The sequence below is a fragment of the Mustela nivalis genome, assembly GCF_964662115.1.
Source record: "Mustela nivalis genome assembly, chromosome: 7".
NCBI classification, from domain to species: domain Eukaryota; kingdom Metazoa; phylum Chordata; class Mammalia; order Carnivora; family Mustelidae; genus Mustela; species Mustela nivalis.
The window spans coordinates 24,650,276-24,668,042 of record NC_139026.1 but is presented as its reverse complement, the minus strand read 5'-3'; the positions used below and the strand labels follow the sequence as shown (position 1 = coordinate 24,668,042).

Genomic DNA, 17,767 nt, shown 5'->3' with positions numbered 1-17,767 from the left:
CTGCCTACTTGTGATCTATCAAATAAATAAATAAATAATCTTTAAAAAAAAAGAAAAAAAAGCAATTTCACACTTAATATAAATTTCTATTTCTGAGGACTTTTGACATAAAAGAAACCTGTAAGACTTTTGTCTGTTACTTTCATTTTGAAGCTATAATTGTCCTAGGGCAATAATGAACATTTCTACTGATAGTTATTCCTATATGAGGACACACAAAATGGAGGCTATCCTGGTCACAAATCTAAACCCAAGGCAGCAAACACTTACAGGAAACACCTGTCAAGGGAACCCAACACACACCAATCACAATCCTCAACTCCGCTTTAACTAGCTCACCTTACCCTAAGAAGCAGGACCCACTAGCCTTATAAGGAAATCTTCAAGCTCCTAGTCAGTAAGGCCCTTTCCATATTGCTGCTTCTAATGTTTTCTAAAACTCACTCTTGCCCAAAATCCCTCAGCAAGAATGCTCTCCTGATCTATGGATTGTTTTCCCTTGAATAAAGCCATCAAATTTGTTACTAAACTTTTAGCTGTCACTTGACACTATCAAATAGTGGATCATTTAAAAAAGCAACTTGTAATAGGGAATATTTAAGACCAGACCAACTAACCAAAGTAATGGCGGAGATGAAGAAAAGGGAAAAAATATTAAAAGCTAAAAAAAAATTTATGCTTTAAATTAATTGCACTAAACATACCTTATCTGGTGTCATCAGCACAGTTGACTCAGTTTTTATTCCAGATTGGTGAATATTCACAAACATTCCTGAATCTAACAGTCCTGCTGACCTGTAACAAACAAGTACACATTTTAGCCTTAGTTTCACTGGGAAGAAAAACAAAGGACCAGCTACTTAATCTATGTTTTGCTGGTTTGTACTATACCTTGCACTTTCACTATCTGTTACAAAAGTTGGAGTTGCAGCTAATGGACTTCGAAGGTCTTTTCGGATGTAGATTTTTTCCGTTGAAGCGGCACAGTTGGAAGATTTTTCTCGTGATACTTCAATAGGTTTTCTTTCACACTGAACAGCTACAAAAATGCATGAAGCTATTACATCACAGTGCTGAATGTATATGCAATTATAAATGTAACACAATGCTGTTCATGGGAGACAGTTATCATAATTGAACTCTAAAGATCATCTTTAGAAATTATTTCCAACTTCAACAAAGTTGCTTTGGAATAATAATTTGCATCTCTTGTTCTCTTTTCTCTCCCTGACCCAGCTGTGGTAGAAATGTAGAGGAATTCTTATTTTTTAAAAGCTCACCATCAAGAAGGAAAAACTGAAGATAGGAGTCTCTTACCTATCTATGTGAGAGTAAAAAAAAATAGTATCTGACCGACTGAAAATAATACTAATAGCCACAAAAAGCTAAATCTTTTTTAGTTAAGGGCAGGGAGATTTTTGAGAATTAATTCAACTGTTTATAATCTTCATTTATAAAATACAGGTAGTATATTTCACTTATTTTATAGGATTTTATTTCATGATACATAGGAGATAGTATAGTTGTTAAATGTACATTTTCTGAGAAAAAAAACAAAACCTGCCAAGATTCAGATCTGAGTTCTGCCACTTATTAGTTATGTAACCTTGGGCAAGTTACTAAATCTGTTTACTCAAATGTAAAATGGCTAAGAGCTGTACTTACTGCACACTATTTTGCTATGAGAAGAAATAAGTTAATTCCTATGCTATACAAAGAGTTAGGTATGGTGAGAACTCAATCCATATTAGCTACCCAACTTATTACCTTAATAGTTTAATCGAAAACTAAACTGTTATCTAGTTAGACATGTTTTTAAAAACCAAGTTCAAACATATATACATGAATAGCATATGGACAATAAATATATTGTTGAATGAATAGAAATATATGCATATGTACACATTTTTAAACTGTTAGTTGGAATACTGTAAATTAAAAAGGATACATATTCACATATTGTGTTAACTGTGACATATTTCTAGAGGTTGGCTGAATTCTTAAAATTTTATTCTCCTTTAAAGCTAATACATACAATCTTGTCTCATTCCAAATGCAATACATCTCTGTAACCTGCAGTATTGACAGCGGTTTCGATGGTGTTTATTGATAATACAGTCCTTTGATCCTCGACATGAATAAACTAAATTTTTTCGGATGCTTCTTTTAAAAAATCCTTTACAGCCTTCACAGGTTACTGCTCCATAGTGACGCCCTAGAGACAAGATGTTTAAGAAAACAAAAGTCATGTATTTTTGAACAGAAATGGAAATAAGCCCATTTCTTCCCTTCAAGTAACAACAATATATGTAGTGAAATGATTTTTGAGTCTGTGACATGGAAACATTTTTTAGGAGTTACTAAGCAGAGAATGAAACAACCATATTCTTTGATAAATATATTAAATAGTATGAATTTTTAATTCTGTAAAGTAACCTTAACAATGATATGGAAGATTTTGGAAAGAGGAAAAGCAAAACCACCCATAACACCATAAATAAAAACTATTTTCACTTCTGAGATCACTTATAAATTATAATTCTCTTTTACATTATATAAGGATATTTTATTCTGAAAACTCTGCTTGAAAAAAAGATACATTAATTAGTATTTGAGCTATAGTATTCTCTTTTTTGGGGAGGGTGTGGGTGAGGAAGGATAGAGGGAAGAGGAGAGAAACTCATACAGAGCCTCTATGGGGCTTGATCTCACAACCCTGAGATAGATCATGACCTAAGCTAAAATCAAGGGTAAGACATTTAATCAACTAAGCCTCCCAGGTACCCCTATAGTAATCTCTTCTCACTGTGGATTCCACTTTTTAAGTTTCTGGAGAAATCTGTCACACTTTGATTAACCTACCACTTCACAGGCCATTTCTTTGATAAACATCTATTAAATTGAACATACTCTGGGAAAAGCTGTAGTGGAGATTGTTGCAATGAAGCTATGGAAAAGATTAAAGATTATATGTGAGTGAACATGGGTGCTTTCCTGTCCTAAAATAACAATGACCATAACTAAAATGACATAAACCTGAGTACTAGTAGTAGTATTTGGAGAAATGCTGCTCAGCTATGCACAGCATTAAAGAGTAATCAGAGCTTTTCCATCTCAATTCTATATACATGGACTAGCAACAAGGCTCAGCAGGTAAGTTAGCAACAATGTTATGTATTAATAAGGACACAACTCATTTTTAAGCAATTCCTTTGACAAAACTGACTTTATTTTCAAGAAAAATTTCTACATACTCAGTTTACATTTAAAAAGCAAAATTCGGGGTGCCTGGGTGGCTCAGTTGGTTAGGCAGCTGCCATCGGCTCAGGTCATGATCCTAGAGTCTGGGATCAAGTCCTGCATCGGTGTCCCCGCTCAGTGGAGAGCCTGCTTCTCCCTCTCCCTCTGCTAGTCATTCTGTCTGCTTGTGTTCTCTATTTCTCTGCCAAATAAATAAATAAAAGCTTAAAAAAAATTTTAAAGCAGGAGTCTTTGGGGGACCTAGGTGGCATAGTTGGTTAAGTCCTTGACTCTTGGTTTTGGATCAGATCATGATCTCAGGGTCATGAAACTGAGCCTTGTGTGGGGCTCCAAGCTCAGTGTGGAGTCTGCTTAAGTTTTTCTCCCTCTTCTTCTCTGCCATCCTAATACATAAGCAAATCTTTTTTTTACTGTTTCTCACAATTCTTCAAAATATGCATTTATATGTCATTGGAAGAACAAATTAAATTGCATTCAAGTAAAATAAAACTTTAAATGAATAAAAAGCTTTGGGGAAAAATCAGTTAAATTTTATAGGCTTCAAATATGAATCATAAAAACAACATGCTCTTCTCTTTTTACTTTGAGAAGAAGAAACATGGTAGTGTTGTAGTTATTTTAACAACACAACACACATAGAAGGTTATTTTTAAAATGTTACCTGATGCTTTGTCTCCACATACTACGCAAAGATCAAAAACCTTATTTGGTCCTTGGTCGTGGGAAGAATTATCTGTTAAGAGCTAAAGAAAACCCCCCAAAACAAAAAACCAGAACAATAATTTGTTAATAATGCTTTTAAGTAAAATGTAAAAGAACAGTCAGTCTTATTTATTGTTTTCTTTCTTTTAAGTTATTCTGAGACTTTGAACTCTATTATGCATATATCAATTAAACTATTAATTTTCTTTATATATAAAGAAAAATTTCAATGTTATTAGAAACAAAGATAGGAAAAATGCCTTTTAAATTTGTTTCATAACAATTTCATTAAACACTATTAAACACTCAAATACATGAGCATTTAATGTATCTTACCTATTAAGCATTTATTATTCATTATTCATTCAACATATCAAATTACTGCAGCAATTATCAGCCCTATCATGACATGTCTTTAAACAGCTCAAAATTTTTCCACATGGAAAAATAATCTATAAAATCATAGAAAGATAATTGAATTTTAAAAATAGAATAGTTAAAATTTTTTTGAGTTATTTACTTATAATTATGGAAAAGATTGATAAATATTCCATCAATGAGTTATCTAAGATTTAGATCAGGTGTAATCATTGACAGCCTGGGCTATAGAGTCTGATATACAGTAGCAGCTTAGTGGAACTGGGTGGAGAGGCCTTGGGCAAATTACAAACTCTCTTAAATTATATAAAGAGCTGATCACTTAGTTGCAGCTAATAGAAGCACTAGTTTTTTCTTTTATCTTCTAACCTTTTAATCATCCCCCCCCCCAATCTTTTGAAACGTGAAGAGATTACTTCAATCCCCAAAATGTGATCGGGTATTCACCATAGAGCCTCATGGCTTTCAAACAACCCACACACCAATCCTCCACTTGAGACTCTTTTTCATCTCTTAGGGGTATGAATGCTTTCAGGAGTAATTCTGATTTAAAAAACTTCAAAAAGTCCTTAAAATAGCTGTCCCTTGCTATGTTATAATGGCATAATTTCTTCTTATCTCATCATAAAAACTTAGTTTTTAAAGAAACTTTAAAAAAATAGCTGTCCTTTGAAAGTGTCTATGAAAGGTGTCACTCTTTTTCTTAATAGTGCATCTACTGTGAATGGTGCTAATCTTTTATCTGCTATTATTCCTAAGGGTAGAAGAAATATTAAGGGACTTGCCCACATCCTTTAGGTCACTAGATTAGAAATCCAATCTTCTTGGCCCCGGGGGAGTTTTATCCTATACCTGTTTCTGTTTTTTTGCCCTGAGGGGTGAGCCATAAAGTAGGCAAATTACCAATATTATCTTTTTTTCTTGAAACAGAGAAATTTTTTTTTAGAAGAATAACTTTACAGTGGAGAAATGTGATACATACTACTTCACCCAGGTGGTGAAGATCAACGTCACCAGTTATAAAACATAGTGATAGTAAGTACACTTGATGTGACATGATGAAAATGGCACTTAACCTCTGTGATCCTGCTCACCAAAACCAACAATCCCAGTTTAATCATGAGAAAAACAGTAGTCAAAATCCCAAAGCAGGGTCATCTACAATATACCTGACCAATAAACCTCAAAATCGTCAAGGTCATCAAATACAAGGAAAGTCTGAGAAACTGTCACTGCTAACAGGAATCTAAGAAGACATGATGACTAAATGTAATATGGTATCCTGGAACCAAAAAGAATATTAGGTAAAAATCAGGAAAAGCTAAAAACATCCCGGATTTTAGGAAATAATATATAAAAATCAACTCACTAGTCATAATAAAGGTATCATATTAATATAAAATGTTAATAGGAGAAACTGTTGAGAGGTTATATGGCGACTGTACGAACAGTTCAATATTTCTGTTAACTATAAAACTTTTAAAATCGAATCTGTTGATAAAAAGAACTTAAGGTATTCATTCATGATGTTATAAATTTTTTTAGTGACTTCTGCCTTGTTGATAAAGTAACTTCTTATAAATCCCAACCACTTTTTACCTTAGGTGTTTCTAAAACTATTATAAATGATGCAATTAGAAGAATAACAAAATCTACCAGAATATAAAGGGAAAATTTTGTGTTTTATGAATTAGTTCTTCAATCCTAAAAGGAATTTTCTTTGATCAGGTTTTCATCACAAAACAGAGAATTCAATTTTAAGTGGGAACTCCACCAAAAAGTCTCCAAAGACAAACTTAAGGGTTTGTTGGATTTGTGTTCAATCACAGGAACCAGCAGTGAAAATATCTACATAATCATGGGCATGCAGCATGTACAAGCCTTACCTCTTCGAAAAATATTTAACTAGCAAAAATTAAAATGATGTGAAGTTAATCTAGACGACTGACTGACTTCTAGTGTTAAAGCAGATGGTGGGGATAAAATGGTCTGCTACATGAAGGAAGATACAGATGACAACCAAGGTGGCATCTGTTGAAGCACAGCCATAATACTGACTTCTTGATCTGGCAGCTTCTTGTTGCCTAGGCAGCGTGGTCTTGGAAAATGCTGCTACGATGAAGAGGCTTTTAATTTGGCAGTTTCCTAACCATGCAGAAGCAGCAGGTCTCTTAGAAGCTAGTTCTGTGGCACCTCTAAGTGGTTATTCTTGAAAACCTGAAGTGGAGCTGTATCTTCAGCCTTCCCAACAATTCTGTGAATTCTCTTTATCCTTTATGAAACCCCTTCCTGGACAAACTAACCTGAGTGGATCTTATTATCTGAAACTAACAACCCCCTCCCTGCTCAATATATGGGTGTGAGGATGCGTGAGAAAGAGTACCGTGGCATATAGGAAAGGGCAGTCACCACAGATAATCTGCACAGCACATAATTTTATGCAACTCTTCCTAAAGACCAGGTAGGATGTAAAGTCTTAACATCACTTATACTTATGACGCGCTTTTAAATTCTTTCATGTGTAAAATGAAAAGACACTCTGAAGTTATTTACCTGGAGATGTTGTGCAGATAGATCAGGAGTTGTAAAAAATAACTGATTAACACCTGCTGCATCTGGAGTAGTGAGGAAAACTTTCCCTGGAGTAGAATCTTGCCTGGCCAGAATGACTTTGCTTGGGGTAGAGCCATCGTGATTTGTCAGAATGAACTGCTTGCCTTGTGTGTTATGATCAAGTGCCGTCACGATCTGGATTTTCTGGCCAGTTTGCTGCTCGGTAACAATCTAACACAATCATGTCAAATTAGTAATCAGTTCAACTTATCTTTTTTTTTTTTTTCCCTCTAAGGGCTCAATTTTCTTCTACCTTCAGACAAAGCTAGGAAAGCATACCATTACATATATAGTCAATACAATACACATACATACATACCTTTTTTTTTTTTTTTTTTTCCCCGCCTAACCTCCCCACCTTCCACATACATACCTTTTAAACTAGCAATTCTACTCCCACAAAATCCCATCCTATAGAAAAACAAATGTGCAAATAAAGGTACAATAATAAAAACATTTGGACCTCACTATTTTGATTCTTTCCTTCCCCTTCCCTCCCACCTTCCATTTAGAAAAATGTTTACTGGGTGCATTCCATTTGCCAAGCATTGTTTGTTCTGGGTCCTCGAATATAGCAATAAACAAAACAAAACCTTTGTTCTCACAAAGCTTTTATTTTAGTGAGGAAAGGCAGATGAAAAACAAATAAGCAAATAATATTCTCAGATGGAATTAAGTGCTACAAAGAAAAAATAAAGCTGGGTAGAGCTGGTGAGTCACTGATGGAACAAAAGCCATGAGGAGATGGCTTCTGCACAGACCTGAGTGACGCAGCAGACCAAAGCTTAGGGCTAGCTAGAGGAAGTTCATCCTCTACCTGGGATACAGGTAGAGGCCATGGGACAGGAAGAGTGTGTCTCACATATGTGAAGCAAGAGGCACTTCAAGAGAGCTATATGGCAGAAGGGGTTATGGTAAAAGATGGGATCCGAGCACCAGCAGGAGCCACATGGTATAGGGCTGTGTAAGGACTATGTGAAATGAAGATCCAATGGAAGATCACAGAGCAGAGTGGCAAGATCTTTTTCAAAAAGGGTAATTCTAGATTTAGTTTCGTAGTATAGCCTGTGATGTTCAAGAGAAGCATTAAGGGATACCAGAAAGAATGCTACTGCCCACACATTGGCAGCATCTGGGAATTACATATGGGCAGAGATGCTAGCAGGGTACAGGGTAGTGGCCATGCTAGAAGAGAAAAATGATGGGATTTGGGACAGTTTATGAAGGGATATGTGACAAGATACGCTGATGGACTAGATGCAGAACATAAGGAGAAAAAAGGCAAGGATGACTACCAAATTTTGCTCTGAGCAACTGGGAGAACAGGACTGCTATCTACTGAGTTGGAGGAGCCTGGGGATGAGCCAGTTCATTCATTAGAGAACTGGCCCAGCACTGAGGGCTTTTGTTGTTGTTGAGCAAATATTTTACAGAGTAAATTCATTACGCTAATTTAATTCCCTGGTTCAAATTCAAAATTGCAAAGTTGATTTGTTTCCAACTTTTTCCCATTTCCCCAAAATTTCCCTAAAATTATTTTCAAGATTCTTTTCTATGCAAAATTTACAACGAAGTTCTGAATTACTAATCAGTTTTTGTCTAGAGTAGAACTGTAACGATTATAACTGCTGCCAATTTGAATTTTGTTGACCCCTGTTGCCAGCATGTCCTCCTTTTCTGGGTGTACTTCTCACTGCTGTCAATCTTATTTTACATAGGTTATCTCCACCACTATCTTCCCTAACAATCTTCCGTTTTACCTTTAAGATGTGAATTTGAATCAGTTCATAACAAAATTTTACCATGTAACTCTTAAGCTGTTGTAGGCTTCACTTCACTGTGGATTATTTCTATCACTAATATTACTGTGAAGTAAACACAATTCTAATGGCTAACAAACTTATTTCTTAGAGAAGAGCTTTAGGTGCATGCACCGTGTGGTAGTTCTTTGACAGCACAAACTTGACAAGTGGTAGCTTTTTAAAGACTAGCTGCAATGTGAAATCAGAAACTATACTAAAATCCACTGATCTATCCTGCCATTTGAATGAATCCTTCACTTGTCAGTGATTCTGTAATATCACATTGGCCCACTGAATGATGTACACCTTTTATATATTGACATGTTTCATCATACCATATCATTACATGGCAGGTAGCCCCTGGAAAAATAAAGGGAAAATAACATTTCATTATTATTATGAAAATGGTTTTGACCTTGCTGACTCTCTGAAGAGAGTCACTAGATGACACTTTGAAAACCTTTGGATTATGGTACCTCTTAGAAGGAATAGAGCATAATTCTTCCAGGTTTTTTCATTAGCTGTTTTTCTTCTGCACTCCCTTAACACTTCATACAGTCATCTATTATAGCCCTTCCCACTGTATCCTAACTGTGGGATGATTCGACTATTCTCCACTAGATTTAAAGCTACCTTAAAGTTGAGAGTATCTTTTATTTCGGTACCTTCAGAACCTAGCATATACATTTGACTTATTTACTTAAAAAAAAAATTTTTTTTTTTAAAGATTTTATTTATTTACTTGCAGAGATCACAAGTAGGCAAAGAGGCAGGCGGGGGGTGGGGGGAGCAGGCTCCCTGCAGAACAGAGAGCCTGATGCCGGGCTCGATCCCAAGACCCTGGAACCATGACCTGAGCCAAAGGCAGAGGCTTTAACCCACTGAGCCACCCAGGTGCCCCTATTTACTTACTTTAAAAAATATTTTATTTATTTGAGAGAGAGAGACAGCACATGCGAGAGCACAAGTAGTAGAGAGGGAGAAGCAGGTTGCCCATCGAGCAGGGAGCCTGGCGTGGGGCTCGATTCTAGGATCCTGGGATCATAACCTGGGCCAAGGGTAGACACTTAACTGACTGAGCCATCAGGGCACCCGTATACATTTGATTTAAATAGGTTTGATGGATCTGCAAATGAACTGTAAATCAAACATACCTCTCCCATCTGTTGTTCAATAATTTGATGTGCAATTTCTTCTATGGTTGCCATGTTCTAATTGCCAAAAAGTCCTGCCAGAATAAAAAGATGCCTTTTCACAATTATACTCATGAAACATATTTACTGAAGAATTTACAAATGAAAACACATGATAGCTAAGATTTATTTCAAAATAATCCAGTTGGGGTAGGTGGGGGAAGGATGGAATAAACAAAACAAGACTGGCCATGCACTGACAATTACTGAAAACTGGTGAAGTTTATATAGGGGTTCATGAAATTATTCTCTCTGCTTTTAAGTATTTTGAAAAGATCTATTAAAAAAAATGATTCAAGACCAAACAATTTTACTTTTCAAAGACTAGACTGAAAAGCAATGGCTTCATCCTCTCTGGAACCAACAGAGGAAACAGAGTTGCTCCCTGGGCCTGTGTCCTCTGGGCTGCCACCCCCATGAACTGCAGGGAAGGCAGTAAGATTTCTGAGAATTCTGTAACAGCAGAAATGTTGCCAGCTTGGACTGAAGGGGACACAGATTGGATGAAATGGAGAAAAACCGCTGGACTTGTGTGATTTTTCTACATGGGCCAGTAGAGCTATTCAGTTTCAAACATTTGTTATCCTTCCAGGAAGGGGAGAAAGATTCAAAGATAGGTCACAGGCCCAACTAAGCCATCCAGGTGACCCTTTATTATTATTATTTTAAGATAGATTACTTGAGAGAGAGCGTGCCCATGCGTGGGGGTAGGGGCGGGGGGAGAATCTTCAAGCAGGTTCCCTGATGAGCACCAAGCACAAAGCATCATGCAGGGGTTGATCCCATGACTCATGAGATCATGACCTGAGCTGAAACCAGAGTCCAACTAAGTGAACCACCCAGGTGCCTCTAATGTGTATTATTTTCATCAACATTCTGTTCATGAAGCTATCTGTGTATCTCTAAGATAAGAGAAGCTTTTCTACTGTTCTCTTTTCTTTCTGGATCCTCACCCAAATTGCTTTTGGCATCTCTATTTCAACCAACAATCTCTTCAAGGCAATCTAGGCTTTTTGTAGCATGCATCTCAAAACTCTGCCAGCCTCTATTCGTCTCCGAGTTCCAAATTTTTAGCCATTTGTTACAGCAGCACCCTACTTCCCAGTACCAAAAATCTGTATTGGTTTGCTGGGGCTGACATAACAAAGGCTAACAAGGCTACTTCTGGCTAGATAATTCAAACAATAAAAATTAATTTTCTCACAAGGGCGCTGGGGTGGCTCAGCTGGTTGAGCGACCGACTCTTCGTTTCTGCTCAGGCGTGCTCTCAGAGTCGTGAGAGAGCATGACGCTCAGCTCAGAGTCTCCTGGAGATTCATTCCCTCTGCCCCATCTCCCTGCCCGCCCCCACCCCCCACCTGAGCTCTCAAGCATTCTCTGAAATAAATAAATCTTTAAAAAATCTAAATTTTCTCACAATTCTGGAGACTAGAACTCTGAGAAAAGCTGTCAGAAGGGTTGGTTTCTGAGACCTATCTCCTTTGCTTGTAGACGGCTGCCTTTTCTTTGTCTCTTCATATCTTCCCTCTGTTTGCGCCTGTGTTGTAATCCCTTTTAATAGGGATAACAGTCATATTGGATTGGGGCCTAACCTAATGACCTAATTTTAACTCAATTACCCCTTTAAATCACGGTCAAATACAGTCACACTCTGAGGTACCGGGGGCCAGGACTTCAATATGAATTTTGGGAGAGTGGGGGAATATTCAGCCCATAACACTTAGGCACAAACCTACTAAGAAACACGCATGATATATGTAAGGAAAGCTTTAAAATGCTACCTATAGAGAAGAAAAATTACCTGACAGAACACTAAAGAAAATAATTATAGTGACTACCTCTAGGGAGAACTGGAAGTTTGGGAACAGGGCCAGAATACAGACTTACTTTTCACTGAGTAAGCATCTGTTTCTTTAAAATTAAAATTAATTTTTTATGTGTGGCAATACCTACAAGTATTACCACACTTAAAAAATAAATTGTAAGTAGAAAACAAAAACCCAGTTTAAAGCAACCTTTTCCAGAAACCCTAAAATCAATAGTGTTATCAACACATTAGAACCAAACAACCTACCTCATAATGAAAAATTAAGTAGATAAACCATTTATATATATTATTAATGTTTGATTATTTAAAAAGTGCATGAATAGAAAGGACTGAAGTTAAATCTCAGTACTATTAAATGAGCAAACAATTACACTAAGTCAAATATAATTTTGGGGGCGCCTGGGTGGCTCAGTGGGTTAAGCCGCTGCTTTCGGCTCGGGTCATGATCTCAGGATCCTGGGATCGAGTCCCATATCGGGCTCTCTGCTCAGCACGGAGCCTGTTTCCTCCTCTCTCTCTCTGCCTGCCTCTCTGCCTACTTGTGATCTCTCTCTCTGTCAAATAAATAAATAACATCTTTAAATATATATATATAATTTTGGAAGAAGAGACCAAAGAATATGAGGGTATTACGTGTGATGCACATATGTGCATGGTATATATGCACGTCCAGGTTCATGCTAACTGTGTACTTTGTCATCAGCAATACTACAGGTAATACAATGCTACAGGATTTGAAAGTTAATATTCTTGGAACAGTATTCCTGAGTACCGAATTTAGGGATATTAGATTTTTTTTGTTTTTTGGATTCTGAAGAAAAGAGCAGGAAATAACAATGAATTCATAACTTTTGGAGTTACAAACTCTAAGCTGAGAGAATCTATCCACCCTCTTCAGAAAAATATACACATGCATGTATTTGGTAGATTCCATTTTGTGGTACAATACATCAATTTTCTACTTCTTTCTATTTATTTTCAGGGGGAGAGGAGCACAGGGAGAGGTAGTGAATATCTTAAATAGGCTCCATGCCCAGCACAGAGCCCAATGAAGAGCTCAATCTCCCAATTCTGAGATTATGACCTAAACTGAAAACAAGAGTCAGATGCTTAACTGACTAAGCCACTCAGGCACTCCTTTCTACTTCTTTGTATATAAACCTTCTGCATTACTGCAGTAGACTAGAGCTCTTATCTCACATTGTTTTATAGATCCATGTAATTCAAACTGGTTAGCAAAAGAATGCTTAGGGCAAGTTTTTGAGATACTTACCTCAATGAGCATATACTTCATTTGCATTGAGTGAAACAGAAATGAGAGGACATTAGGGAGTAGATTTGACCAGAAAGGCAGACTAAGAACAATTTTTGCCCTTTGGACCCCTCTCCAACCACACATAGATATGTATGGTGCGAACGTTGCAGTATCAAACTACTTACTTTCTCCTACTTGTAAAGCCTGTTAGGTTATCTGTTAGCTTATTAACTTAAGATTCAAGTCTAGAAAGGCACAGACACAATAATATAAAGTCAAATCTATAATCTCAATTTTATTATTACTTATTTTTCTCATTAAACTATTGAGGAATACAATACTTATTTATATGTAAATAGATCCGTAAAATAATTCAAATACATCATTAAAATTTTTTTCCATATGCAAAAAGGAGGCTAACTATCTAATCACAAATTATGGGGTACCTGGGTGGCTCAGTTGGTTAAGCATCTGATTCCTGATTTTGGCTCAGGTCACGATCTCATGATTGTGAGATGGAGCCTGGTGTTGGCACCACACTGGGCATGGAGCCTGCTTAAGATTCTCTCTCTCCCGCTGCCTGCCACCACCCCCCAACTCCTGTGCTCTCTCTCACTCTAAAACAATAAATAAATTACAAATCGATCTAAATGTATTACATTTTACTAAAATTTAGAAATTCCCAGAGGATGGTATTATTCACTCTAATAAATGAAATTTTTAGCAAGGGGGAAATGCTAAAAATTAGTAAGAATGAAATAGGTTATTTGGCATAAAATTAGGCATTTATGATAATGGATTTAGTCACTTTGCTTTAGTCACTAAAAGCTCAACTATGCCTAGTTTAAGCAGAAAGGCAGGGGGTGGGGAAAACAGGATACATGCTACGATCCAAGCAGAGCTGACCTTGGCAGAAACTGGAACTTGGGCTTGTGATGCTGTGAGGAATCTCCTCATCTCTATTTTCTTTCTTTCTCTCTTTCTACTTTCCTTCCTTCCTCCCTCCCTTCTTTCCTTTTCCTCACTCCCTCCCTCCCTCCCCTCCTTCCTTTCTTCCTTCTTTCCTATTATCTCTATTCTTATTCTCCCTATGTAGCTTATTTTCCACTTTCTAGTAAAGCACCAGGAAAGGAAAAGTAGTCTTCTCTAATCACAATTTTTAAATGTTGGTTAAGATTCTGATTGACTTAGCTTAGGTTATGTGCTTATCTTTGGAATTAATCACTAGGCAGGCCAGGAAGAGGAAAAGGAAGGTTAAAACGATAGTAGGATTGGCAACTTCCATTTTTGGAAGGTCTATTTACCAAAAGATGGAAGACTAGCATAGACATGGTTACTGATAAAATTATCATGAGGCAGGCGACCACGTCAATTTGTTTCTACTACTGATAGAATTCTTCAATCAAAAGTCCACTGAACACTAAGCTACTCAAAAAGCTTACTTCAGCACTGACTCTAATCTTCTGTTGTCAGATGGAGAAATCCTCAAAAAAAGAAGGGTAAGAAACCCTTTTAAATATTCTGTAAGAATTCTCCTTTTGGCTACTTCCAGATCAAATTCCTCCTAATTTCTTGCTCCATGAGTTTAGTAAAAGATAAATTTAGTTTTATAGCCATACTGTTTTAAACAACCTCCAAGGTTTAAAGAGAATTCTCAAAATAAATTGATTTTGTTGCACTTTTTTCTAAAAATACCAATTTTTCTTTTTTTTTTTTTGTTTTAAGATGGTAAAAAGGCATAAAGAGTGAGGACAATGCAGCCTTTTAACCCTCAACATTAAAAACTTGGAAACCTGGAGTTGTAAGGACTGGAAGCTGTTAGACTTTCTCATGAAACAAAAAGATATTAGGGGTTATCAATTACCCTGATATATTGATAAACAGAATTATTCTGATGAGGAGAGACTACTGACTATAGAAAAGAGTCAAATTAGTTTTGGGTTACCAGTCCAGATTTTATTCCCAGCTTTTTTTTTTTTTTTTTTTTTTTAAGATTTTATTTATTTAACAGAGACTAATCACAAGTAAGCAGACAGGCAGGCAGAGAGAGGAGGAAGCAGGCTCCCAGCGGAGCAGAGAGCCTGATGCGAAGCTCAATCCCAGGACCCTGGGATCATGACCTAAGCCGAAGGCAGAGGCTTTAACCCACTGAGCCACCCAGGCGCCCCTATTCCCAGCTTTTAAGTTAAAAAATGAGGAAGCTCATGAAGCGGAATTCAGTAACAGGGTAAAGAGATACAGTTTCTACAGAAAATTAAATTTATGCTAAGCGAAATTAAGTCAATCGGAGAAAGATAATAATCATATGATCTCACTGATATGTGGAATTTAAGAAATACAGCAAAGGATCACAGGAGAAGAGAGTAAAAAACGAAACAAGAGTAAAACTGAGAGGGAGACAGATTCTTAATCACAGGAAACAAACTGAGGGGTACCGGAGAGGCGGGGCTTGGAGGGATGGGGTAACTGGGTAATGGACCTTGGGAAAGGTCTGTGTTGTAATGAGCACTCCGGGTATTTCATAAGACTGATGAATCACAGACCTGTACCCCTGAAACAAATAATACATTATGGGTTAATTGGATTTAAATTTAAAAAAAATTTAATTTTAAAGATATCATTATTCTTTTTTAAAAGGAATCATTCATTATTCTTAATGACAATAAAATACTTCAAAATAGGGAAATAAGCATGAAACTATCTTGTATTTATATGTATACATATACATATACACAGCTCAAGGACAGTGCTAATGTTGCAGGCCTCTAAACAAGGCTTATTTTCTCCCTCACCAAAAATCACTTCCTCTGAGATTCTTTTAAATCAGTTATATGACAGTTTCTAATGACTTTACACTGTCAATCATTAGCTATGCTCTAAAACCATTATTCATTGAAAATTCTGACACTGAGTATTGTCCCTTTCCTGCCACCAACATAGATGACTTCACTGACCATGGACAATCCAACCTACAACCAATTTAGTTCCAAATTTCTTGACTTAAAAAATCCAGTAATACTCACCTAATTGCAACTATAATATTTTGCTGCCAGACTGCTCTAACATATGTATTTAATATTATTTTACCTCTTAATAATCTTCAAAGCCTTCCCTTTCTCTAAAGGATTTGAGGTGTCATTTTTTAAACCTTATATTCTAGCCATACACACTACTTGTAATTCCTTGAATTTACCACGTTTCTCTTGCTTCCATGTCTTTGCTAATAGTGTCTCCTTCTACCATGACCATGGAGTCACCAGATCAGTACGTTTTCTAAGATCAAATTTAACTCCAAAAATTAGACAAAACAAGCATTCTTCCCATACTGATGGACGTCTAAATTGCTATAAACTTCTTAGAAAAGTTAATGTGTCAATGTACATGAAGAGTCTGAAAAATGTTAACGACCTAAATAATTCATTCACTATTCTACTCCACAAATATTTCTTAAGTGCTTCCTATGGGCCAGGCATTTTTCTATGTGTTAGGGATACAGCAGATAGTATTAAAACAAACTCTGCCTTGTGAAGTTTGTACTTTGGTGAGGTTCGACAGACAACAAACAAATATATGATACCAATAAACGGTGAAAAGCGGAATGGAGAAAATTAGAGCAGGGACTAGTGACAAAATGCTTGGGACAGGGAAGAAAATGCCTTTTTTTTTTTTTTTAATAACAGTTCAGAGATGGCCTTTGTGAGAAGGTGACATCTTAGCAAAGACAAAGAACAAAGATTTGTACAAAATTTTTTTCATTAAACTAATGTATGAGGAAAATGTTTAATGACAAAGAGAAAATGCTAATGACAAACTAAATGCAAAGATACAGAAACAAAACTTTATTTAAACGATTTTAACTATGCAAAACACACAAGGACTAAAAACAAACATTCTCAAATGTGAAGTGACTCTTCTAGGTGAGAGTTATAGGCTACTTATTTTTTCCTTTCTGCTTTTTGAATGGGTATGTACAGTTGTATTCAGAAAGTAAGCATTCCCTCATCTTTAGCCTACTGTATCTTCTACAACATCCTGTCCTTTGCAGAGATGACCCATCTCTAATAGAGTTCTAAGGAAAACAACTGTAGTTTTCAATGAACCTCTACTATTTAACAGTGCCTAGTATTCACATCTAACTTCAGTAAGCATTTACTGGAACATATTTACCAGGCACTGTGAGACTTTGGGACTTGACAGTGAACAAGGCAGAAAAGATCTTTGTTCTACAGGGCTTATATTTTAATGAGAAAACAGATTTTTAAAAATTACCATGTGCTAAAAGATATGAAGCACACTAGGAAGGAGTGATAAAGAGAAAAACTGAGAAACGGTCAGTTTATATAGGTAGTAGTGTCTTAGACCTCAAGTCAATCTCGTTCTACTACTTACTAAATGTATGAAACAAATGAAATGGATTCAATATAATCTACTTCAAAAAGTTGTAAAAATTCAATGTCAGTGAAAATATCTATACCAATGGTTAAGTTTCTTTATAGGTAAGAGGTATTTCCTGAAAGCTGAATGAACAAAGTGCTCAATAAATGAACAAAAGGAGTTCAGAACCACCACACTAGGAGTGAGGCTCTGGAAAAACCCTATACAAGAGACATCTGAGTTAGGCGTTGAAGGTTAAGTATTTTCACTGGCTTGAGGGACAAAGCAAAAACACGAGAATGCTGTCTTTACTGCTCTAGAGCTAATTAACATTCAGAAAACAAAAAAAGAGTCCTACATT

General features: G+C 36.3%; 1 protein-coding gene across 4 annotated transcripts in view; it reads right to left on the bottom strand.

Moving 5' to 3' along the window:
* NR2C1 (nuclear receptor subfamily 2 group C member 1) overlaps positions 1 to 17,767 on the bottom strand; it is a 46,372-nt gene that overhangs the window by 25,648 nt on the left and 2,957 nt on the right. For all 4 annotated transcript variants that reach the window (XM_082739302.1, XM_082739304.1, XM_082739303.1 and 1 more), the window contains exons 2-7: positions 9,911 to 9,984; positions 6,895 to 7,125; positions 3,923 to 4,004; positions 2,036 to 2,215; positions 892 to 1,039; positions 705 to 795 (exon numbers count right to left, since the gene is read on the bottom strand). In XM_082739302.1, coding sequence (XP_082595428.1) covers positions 705 to 795; positions 892 to 1,039; positions 2,036 to 2,215; positions 3,923 to 4,004; positions 6,895 to 7,125; positions 9,911 to 9,964 — 786 coding nt within the window. In that variant the 5' untranslated portion in view covers positions 9,965 to 9,984. The remainder of the gene's footprint in view (positions 1 to 704; positions 796 to 891; positions 1,040 to 2,035; positions 2,216 to 3,922; positions 4,005 to 6,894; positions 7,126 to 9,910; positions 9,985 to 17,767) is intronic.